The sequence below is a fragment of the Staurois parvus genome, unplaced genomic scaffold, assembly GCF_062004578.1.
Source record: "Staurois parvus isolate SC_StPar_1 unplaced genomic scaffold, SC_StPar_1.0 ptg000634l, whole genome shotgun sequence".
In the NCBI taxonomy this organism is placed as follows: domain Eukaryota; kingdom Metazoa; phylum Chordata; class Amphibia; order Anura; family Ranidae; genus Staurois; species Staurois parvus.
This window is the reverse complement of record NW_028318430.1, coordinates 15,868,679-15,879,241: the sequence shown is the minus strand read 5'-3', so window position 1 is coordinate 15,879,241 and position 10,563 is coordinate 15,868,679. Positions and strand designations below refer to the sequence as shown.

Genomic DNA, 10,563 nt, shown 5'->3' with positions numbered 1-10,563 from the left:
TTTGTTTTTTTAATTATACCTTTAGAATCACTTCAAGCATCATGACAATTTGGAACAATGTGTAAAGAAGGAACAATTTAATTGGCTAATTTTTTTGATGGACCTTCATTCCTAAAAAAAAAAATATAGCAAACCTAAAAATGACAGATTGGGGGCTTAGACATTGTACTGTAGAATATGCATACACTTTCATAGTAACATAAATAGAGAAAAACAAAGATTCATTCTGCAAATATCATGTCCTGTTCATATACCAGTCCATATACCTGTCACATGATAAACAGTATCAACATAACTTGTAATGAAGCTGAATAGGTCAGTTTCAGTCTCCATAAACAAGTCTCCAATTTGGGTGTAGGCAGGTGCAGTCTGTTTCCTCCACTGTAGGTAGAGCTCAACTTGAGCAGTACCACAGCCCAGAGAGGAGGTCAGGGGAAACATGCTTTCTCTGTGGATTCTGGGTACCTGAAGACAGCTTTTCGCTTGGCTACGCTGCATGCATATGACCCCTGGTGGCAATCTGGGGTCACTAGAGTCTTTATAAGTCACTGCCTCCAGGTTTTGTCACGCATTTGCAAAGTGGCGAGAGTAGGGCAAGAGCACCCATCTGTCAGGGAAAGTTATAGCAGCAGGGAATGGTTTCAGATGAGTAGAGACAGATCAGGGACTCAACCCTTCATGGAAGCCTCCCCTTTGGAACAGGATTCCATATTCCGCCCACTGAAGACAGATGCTGTTGGTGCATCTTTGCTGTATCTCTGCATTGAACTGAACTGTGAGTGTTACCATAAGCGGTGCTCTCCTGCTGGGGTTGTTTGTAGTTGGCATTCTGTGCAATACAAGCTGTGAATTTACCTGCAACCAGACTCACATGGGAATCAGAGCATGGCAGCTTCTTTCTGAGGTTTCATAGACAAGTCCTATGACAGTTTGTTTTTATTATCATTGGTGTGGCTATATAAAGTATGTGTTATGTGGTTTTATATAAACATTTCATTTTCATTGTGCTAGTCACAAAAGGTTTATCTGGTCATTTGTTGTCACTTGCATTATCTACTGTATATAATGCTATATTTAGTTATGTGAAAGGGGTAGTTGCTAATTACTTGGCTTTGCAATGTCTTTATAAGAAACAATTTACCTAAAGTGCACATCATTTATGTCTGTACATTGAACCTCTATTCACTTCAAAGGCTATACAAGTTAAATAGATTCTTACTTTGTTGACTTTGTTATTAGGTGTGAGCAGAGAAGTGATCTAACAATCCTCCAGTGAATCTCAACTTGTTATGAGATTTATACTGCAGGATGTTGTTCTGACGTTAACTGAATGTCTATACAGTTGCGACTTCCAATTTAGATTATTGCAGGCTTAACAGTATAAAGTGCACATTACAAGGACATTTTTCCAGTGTTCATTTGGGATTCCCATGTGCATTTTTTGATGATTCCGTGGATTACGATCTACAATCCACTCACCCTACTTATAAACCCTATCAAGTAATCTTTTTTTTTTTTTGGGAAGGGGGGAACCTACCAAAAGACACTGGGGTTGATTAACTAAAGGAGTAGAGACTGTTCAGATAACTGAATGTTCAACTAGTTTAGTGAATCATGTGAATTTGTGTTCATGTGCATGCAAAAATCCATTTTTTCCCCATTGCATATGATTGTGTATTCATAGTGAACATTCACTTTGCTAATTGATTAGCTTCTTAACCTAATTATGTGCACATTAAAACAGAGCTGTGATTTTCACTTACCTAAATGACAAAACAATGTTATTTCCTCAACTTTGAAGGGATGTCATCACAGGAAAATTCTTGGCTGACAGGCAACTGTTCACCACTCATCACAGCAATGATAAGAGTTGCACTGTTATTTACTGTCCTTTACAAGAATATGTGTACAGTAGTGTCAGGGTTAAAGCACTATTTTATGTATAGGGCCAATATGGGAAACTCCTCCAATAAGCCTGAATATTATTAATTCACAAAGTCCAGTTCTCTACTTTCATTGTAAGGAAGGACACCCTTCAGCTACCATTTTTTTGAAAAATGAATACTGTCTCTTTAATGGACAAAACTCCCAGTATAATGTAATACCAATGTGAATGCCAATAAGTAATAATAACATATAGCTCTGATTGTGTAGAATGACATTTGGCTTAGCAGTTTTAACATATTGCACAAAATGTGGATTTTCCCTATTGCTGAAAATAAGACATAAGAGACATTGGCAATAATCTGTACCACAAAAATACAAAAATAAAAACCATTATTATGATTTTGTTTCAGAAATATTGTTTTGTATTTTGTTTCTTGATTTCTTTAACCATTTTAATCATGTATGTATAGGCATACAGCATGAGGGGAAGTGGAAAAGGATTGTGGTTACAATGGTGGCAAGATGCAAATTCATTCTGGCAAAGTAAGATGCACACAACACAAGCATGCTCAAATCTGTGCCATACAAATATTACTGATGGCAAAGGGATGGAATGAGATCTGCATCATACATGATTATTGTTTTTTTTTTCATTTCAAATGCAGGTACTTGTCTGTTTGCAGTTTTAGAGCCATCTCCCAAAGAAAGGCGCTGGTCTCACTGCTACACTGGAAGTACTTTGTTAAAAGAGAACACATTATAAAGCAGTAGCCATTCCTTTAACGTCAATGAAAAAAGTAAACATTTCCGGGTTAACAGATCCAAAGTAAAAAGACAGAACAGGAAAAAAAGACATACAATTTCAGTTTAAGCATTAAAGATACAGAAGGAATTGTTGATCTGACATAAAAGGCATTAGGCATAACATATAGTATGACAAATCACAACTGGTAAATAAGACTATGAACACTATTGGCTTCTGTTGAAATACTATTTTTACAATATAGCTTAGTTCACTGTTAGGAATGTTTCAACACAGAAAAAAACAATATCTGAGGCGGGATGTTAGTAGCTAAAGAGCAAACAAGTCAGTATATGCACTGACGATCAGATTTAAGCACATTAAATTATATTGAATGCATTCTAGTTAAGGGACAGTATCCCAGTGCTCAGTTCCAGTTTCCCTCATCCAAAATTAACATTTGGTACATGTTCCTGGGAATGGCTGCTTCCATTAGAGCCCATTGGAACCTTTTTTAAAGTGAAATTAAATTAAAAAAGTGCTTCCAAATTGCGGGAATGTTCATTTAAGCTAGGTAAGTAGGATAAATTAACTGATATGATGCAATCTTTCTTTTCTTGCCTTATGTCTAGGTTAAGGTTATCTGCATTCTAATTAGCAAGGTAACTGAATATTGCATTATGATGCTTTACCAAGTTATGCATCAAATCTAAGAGAATTAGACATATAAAATATGCAAAAGAAATTAAAGGCCCAATAAACTAAAAAAAATATTTTGTGTAAAAAAGGGAACAAAACCAAACATATAGGCAAAGGTTAACATATACTGTATGTGCAAATGATTCTCACCAAAGAAAAACATCTGTTGATATTAGTAGTCAATCTGTTGCATAAACCAATTTGTAACTGTGGCTTACTGCCAATTTAAGAACTGTATTCTGTATTACTTAGGTTTGTGATGTGAGCTGTAATGCCTTCAGGTTGCTGCATAGGTCATTTGGTATTTTGCAATGAATTATTATTTGTTTCACTTTTAGACAGTTAATTTTACTTATTTAGAATGGATGTATGCTGCCCTGTCTTTGGCAACCTCACTGTGTTATAAGGCATGCATGCAAGACACAGGTTGAGAAATGCATATGCTTATGCAGCAGCATAGCTGGGTTACAAGTTAGAAATACAAGTTATGCTTTCAATATATACTTCAGACCAAGCCCAACTTCAAAGTATGTTAAAATGATCTTTGGAGAAATATCCATCCAGCAGTGACAGAGAATTTCTTTGGAATCTTTTTTTTAAATCTGATAGCAGTGTAATAAATCAGAAAAAGGTCTACCCCCCCGCAAGTCTGGGATGTAAACCTTATTATATGTACTCTATAATTTACAAATAGGTTTTTATATAGCTATATCAAATGTATATTTTGAAACTTTCTACAGAGATAAAAATAAATAAATAATAAACAGCACATTACATCTCTGTTATAAAGAATAACTTTGACTGATATAAGTAGATTGGTTGCCCTAGGAGCTTTACAAAATATAAAATGATCTATGTATACAGTGTGACATACATAGCCAATTCTATTTGTAACTACACCCACAATTTAAAGATGTGCTCATGAAAAAGATGATCCTTTTCTTATATATTTATATATAGTATAAAAATACATTATTATTTTTCTCTCAAAAATTGAAATCTGCACTAACTATAAGTGCAAGAGGAAACGTATGTTTAAAAGCAACATGTAATCTATATATCCTAAAACACATCACTTGTAGGTGATAGAACCTGATTTATGTTTTCATACAAAAATATTTTCTAAATTTCATCTAACTAAACACAATTACATAAACTGTAACTGCTAACCATATCCTACTCAATGCAATGATATTTGTTAATATGCAACCCCCCACAGCAGCGGATTCTAAGAACAAGGCCACGGAGGGAAGTGTATTTTTTTTTCCTTACTTTTTTTTGTTATTTAGCTCTTTAAACTTCACCCAGTACTGAATGTTTGTTATTTATATGTAGTTATTCTTTTTGTAGTAGACTCATCTTTGTTGTTTCAAGTTGTGAGGAATTTAAGAAGCAGCTTTACTTCCATTAAAAGTTAATTTTGTTGGTTAATCTAAACTATTATATAAAATATATTTGATATAATAAACACGTCTAGACAAAATAGTGTTTACATTCATGAATACAGTATAGTTCTTTGCTTTAGAGGTTTAAAAATATCAGAGCCCATTTAAAACTTTAGTTACTGTATCTACTTCATCTTTTTCTAAGCAGTTTTACCAATTTGATTGACAACTGATTGACATCTATTGAACAGTGCTCAGCAGTCACATGAAAGGCAGATTGCAGAAAAAAAGGGCTAGTACACACAAGTCATTTTTGATCTAGTGCTATAGTGATTGTAATCCTTTGAAAGTAACTGTCTTTTTTGCTATGTGACTTTGCAAGTTGTATTCATCTGGTACCATGATTGATTTCTTACATTGTCAAAATTCCATTGTTACTTAGCAAAAATGTCATACCAATAATCTCATCAAAACTTAAACATACCAGTTGATTATCTGCATTTTCACAAGATTGTTGGGTGATTTTGCTTTTTTGCGCTTTATGTGTACAATTACAACTTTAACATGCAGCCAACTAAAACTGATCACTTTTTCTTGATTATATGGATTGAAACACTCCTTAGCTACTAATAATTTCATGGGCAAATGAGATCTCCTTTGCTGGCCCCTATGGAGAATTCAGCTGGGGGAATAAAAAGACAGCCATGTGATGACCAGAAGCATAGAGCATGAACCACAGCGTACTCAAATCACCAAACAAACTTGGATAGTCATAAACATCAGCAGTCAGTATGCAGTTTTACATCCAGGTAATCATAAATCTCTTTTGTAGTTTAGCGTGTATATGGGAGGAATTATTATTATTATTTTTTTTTTAGTACTATTAAAATAATTAAATTAAAAGTCAATAAATAAACACTAAATATAAGATACTTTTTGCAATGTCATGACAAAATGTTTCACATTTTTTAGCAGAAGCAAAAAGTGTATTAAAAATTCCAGTAAAGTCTTATTTACCAGTAATACCATAGAAATATACAGCAGTTCCATAGTATTCAAAAGTATATTTGTCTTTTGACAATCCAAAATACCATTTATTGATATGAATTTATAAGAACCTTGCTACTGTCATGGTGCAATATGTAAAAAGGTAAATGAACATGAAACTGATATGACACATAATATACACAGCACAACACAGAAAGAAAAGACGTTGAATGGCCTTTGCCCAGCAGAGGTAGATAAAGGTTATAACAAACTGTTTACTGACCATACATAAAGGTACTTAAACAGTAGATCAGTTGAACAAGAGCTCAGCCAGTAAGTGCTTTTTATACATTGCTCCCCCTTTGCTCTTTTCTAAAGAACTAGTGTACCACCCAGTTATTGCTCCACTATATTTAAATATTCTACCTATCTAAAATCTACATTCTACCATTATTTAAGGCTTTTTATAATTATTCATTCTATTAGTCTTATTTTTGCAATGTGTAAATAAAATTACAATGTATTCTAACACCAAGAAAAAGCACCATGTATTCCCAAACATAAAGCTGTTCTTGAAAATAAAACACTGGACAACGTTATATATAAATATACATTTTTTTTACTGGTGCATTTTCTTAATATTGCGCTATTATGTGCAAATGCTTTGATTTTATGTTTATTAGCGCATTTTTATGAAAAATCAGGAGAGGAATTAAAATGATAAATGCATAGTATTGGTCCTTTCTACATAATCTCAGGTAATAGATGAGGCAGAGACTAAAAGAAAAGACTAAGTCTTAAGAAGGGGATGCCTTTTAGCAAAGAAGCGGTGTTTGCTTTAAAGTATTTTCCTTCGTATCCCTGCTACACAGCAAACATTTTTGAAGTGCACTTCCCAAGTGTAGAAAGAGAATAGGAAGGAAACTGAGTTTATTTATTTTAACAGCCCTTATATATCTTCCTTCCTTTACTATTACTGGAAACAATAAACAACCTAAAACAACATACCTAACATGGTAGCAATACTAATAAATATGTAAATTTAATGGTTTACTAGTCAGGAACATAAAAATCCTACACAATGTTCTTTCTGAAAGAATGCACTGAGCCTTTCAAGTTACAATGAAAATCAACATTCACAGAAACATATAGATGGGTCAGTCACCAGTGTTTAACAAAATATCAGATCACTAGTGTTGCCAGAGAATGGCAAGATAATCGCAAAAAAGCTTTAATAAAGAGTTAATTTGATTCATTTTGTTTTTCATACTCTATGTATTACTTTATAAAAGGCTTGCTACACTGTATCAAGGGGTCATTCGGGTTTTTGGGTAATTACTAGGCCAGATTTGGCAGTTTGTAACTTTAATTTCAATTTTATAGATATATAGTGGGTATAAATAGTTGTTTAGAACAACCTTTTCAGGATTTTTAAATCCTGAAACTGGCTCCCTGCAAAGCAAACAATTTACTCTTACCTGCCCCCCTGCTTCCACCGCCAAACTCAACTGCATTCAAAAGTGAAGCTTGCTAAAGCTCTTCAAATTTCCAGATGTGTCAAATGGCTCATTCCTCTCTACACTCTGTGGTTTATTCTGCCATTCCTTACGTCAATATTGAATCCTGTACTGACATAGGGATCTAAAGATAGAACCCTGAATTTGGAATTTTGAGATGGGTCATACGTAGAAAATCTTTTGATAAGCTTCCCTATTCATTGCAACAGAATTTGGCAGTGCAGGCAGCCAAACAAGTATCAACACTTTGCTTTACAGAGAGCTGGTAGTTTCAGGTCTTAAAAAATCCTGACATTGTCACTTTAACAGAAACCTGGACTAAGCAAAATATATTAACTTCCAATGATGACCTCCTTTTGAAAATTCAAGTAGCTTGGTAGGCAGCCAGGGATGTCAAAGCAAAGTCAAAACTTCTGATCTTCATATTTGTCTGGGTCATTATTTCTTGGTATTGAGTCCATTGGTTCAGCAAGAAAACCAAGCTACCAGCATTGTCAGAATAAATCATCAGCAGTGGAAGTTTCCATATTTATTTCAGTACAGGTTCCCTTTAAGGGGGGAGGGCAGTAAAATCTACAAACAAGTCACTCAGTCAACCGAATCAGAAATAACAGCTAATTAGCATTTTTAAGCTGTTTTTGCTGAACACATTAAGTTTAATCCTCATTGTTCTAACAATTTAATTGTAATTTAAATAAGCCTCAGGGTTTTCCTGGGCAAGACTTCCCATCTTGATATGTTTTCATCATATCTACAGTAAACTAATATATATTGACATTTGATTAAAAAAAAACTGCAACTACAGCAGAAATAAAAATTTAATTCACAATGAATGCCAAAATTTACCTCCAATGTGAAGGCCTTCAACTAAATTACTCACTGAGCTTAACTGGTTCAACGTACTGAATCAAAAGGCTGCTCCTGTTCAACTGACCAGCAAAGAGACTGGACATTTTATTTTTCTTAGATGGGACCTGGAACAACACAGTTTGTTATAGGTTCACGTAAAAATGGGATAATTGCCCAACTCTTTAAGGAGAGCATTAGTCTCACTGTTTTCACCATCATCCAGCCCTAAGACACGTAGTTTCCTCATTCAGTTGTCTGATCCTACAATGACAAAAAGACACCCTACTGTAAGTGCGCCCATTGCTTACAAATAAACAGTTGAAACTATGCTGTTTCCTACATTTTTTTTTACGGTTTTCTCTTTTTTTTTGCTTTAAAGAGATGGGTATAACAATGTTACAGATGGGCAGAATGGATATTGGTGCTGTTATTGTTTGCTATGCTTGCATTCATAGCACTGCCATTGGAGTAGAAACTGACAGGACATAAATGATGAGTACAATGACTAGAAATATATAGACAGTGAAAAGACTCAGTATAGCTTTGAGAAACCATCCCAAAAAATAAAATCCTGTATTAACAAGTGCAAAATCAAACAGAAAAGAAAAAATCCATACATTAAAACACAGTGTATAAAATGGTGTGAGAAATTTAAGTCACCATACAGCCTTTTAGTCAATAAAAAGCTGTCCCATGTTGTCCTTGAAGTTTGGAGTCTGGCCCATCTTGACATTTTTATTCGGACTAACTTGTAAAAATTGGTTGTAAGGTACAAGCACCTCGTTTCTGTTACATGTGACTGTAGCGTTTTGCTGGAGTGGGCCAGTGGCATGTCTATCCAATTGAATACTTCCATAATCCTATTCCTCATTTGTTGAACGGTCTTCCAAAATTCTTATGTTTTCAAAACCCAGTCCTGTTGAGTTTTGTGCTGCTGAGACTGCTAGTACGGTATGTAATAGTATCAGTACAAGAACACACAGTTTAAGTCTGCTATTACACAGTCTGGATGCTGATGAAGCTGTGAGTGACGTCCTGTGACACAACGTTGAATCATGTGATTTTTTAGTCCCTTTGGATTGGTTATCTGTTGATAATTCCCATCTGACATCACAGCATTCTGGTTCTGCATTGGTTGGATAGGTTTCATACAGCCCTGTAGAGCAAGATAACAATAATCAGTGCTTATTATTTACAAAAACAATTTCATGTCTAAGTCGAAAAAAAAATATTTTCCCTGCTGGAACTGGATATGGATAAACAATGCAGCTTGTGGCTATTTTGACATGGCAGCAACAAAGCACTTCAATGAGCACTTCAATGTTTATTGAGCTTTTGTGCTCAATATTGTGTTCTGTACACCAAGCAACTGGAAGAGCTCTACAGGCAGTCACAATCATAGCTGAACTCCAAGCAAACCACTAAATAAACATATAATACATATATGGGAACTATCTTACCTGCCAAAGGATTTGTATTTGTATACATTTAGGCTAAGTTTGGAAATGCAGCAGCTCTTAATGTGCCTCTGAAAAGTCATCCACCAAGAGCATTTTACAGGCATTGAGTAGATGATATGTCAGTGTTGTAATCCTGTATGGCCAGCCATTGGCTCCTGTTGCCATCAACCACAGACAGTGAGAAAGGAGCAGGAGCAGGGCTGAGCCATGCTCTGTGTGTTTCATAGACACACAGAGGTGGCTCTGGAGCAAGCACGTATGAGTGCCCCCAGAGCAAGAAGCTTGCTCTAGGGGCACTCAGCAGTGCGGAGGGGCCAGGAGCACTAGCAGGAGACTCAAGAAGAGGAGGATTGGGGCTGCTCTGTGCAAAAAGGTTGACATGTTATTTTTTAAAAAAGAACATCTGAGCCTTTACAAATCTTTTAAGGTTTAGCTAACTCAGTGTCATTGCATATGTCTATACTGCCAGGTTGCTGTGCCCTATGTGGACATTTATCTTCAATTCCTGTCTTAAAGTGGAAGAAAAGTCTAAGCTGGCCATAGATTGATTGTTTTTTTTTTTAATCTACCAGTGGGTGAGGTGGATGGGCGAATCCTTCCCACTGTGCTATTATATTCCAACAGAGGGGACTCCTCTGCTGTCAGAATACACTGAACAGTTGTCTGCTTGAGCTGATCAAGTGAAAGTTTTCCAAAATTCTCATTTGAGAGAAGCAGATCATTAGATCTACAAGTGGGAACGGCCATAGATGGACTGAAATTTGTCTGGTCTTTGCTGAATTAGTTGATTCCCAATCCATCTATGGAAAGCTTAACTCTAACTATTTATAAAAACATTCCCTCCCCCCTCCTCCTACCTATCCTGCATACCCTGCACAAAAATATCTGTTCACTTACCTCTTTATAATCCACTGTGTTCCGGTCACATGACCCTACAGCTCTAATTACCCTGCGTAAGGGGGATTTCTGTGTAAGGAGGGTTGATTTCCTCTTTATTCCTGTTCTGATGACAACCTAAAATGTGGGGTTTCTTTCAC

The 10,563-nt window shown here is 35.4% G+C and overlaps 1 protein-coding gene across 1 annotated transcript in view; it reads right to left on the bottom strand.

The window, feature by feature from the left end:
- Positions 1-2,286: 2,286 nt before the first annotated feature.
- The window catches only part of NALF1 (NALCN channel auxiliary factor 1), a 548,100-nt gene continuing 539,823 nt past the window's right edge, over positions 2,287-10,563 (bottom strand). The window contains exon 3 of the mRNA XM_089693604.1: positions 2,287-9,222. Within this exon, the coding sequence (XP_089549730.1) occupies positions 8,927-9,222 (296 nt within the window). The 3' untranslated portion in view covers positions 2,287-8,926. The remainder of the gene's footprint in view (positions 9,223-10,563) is intronic.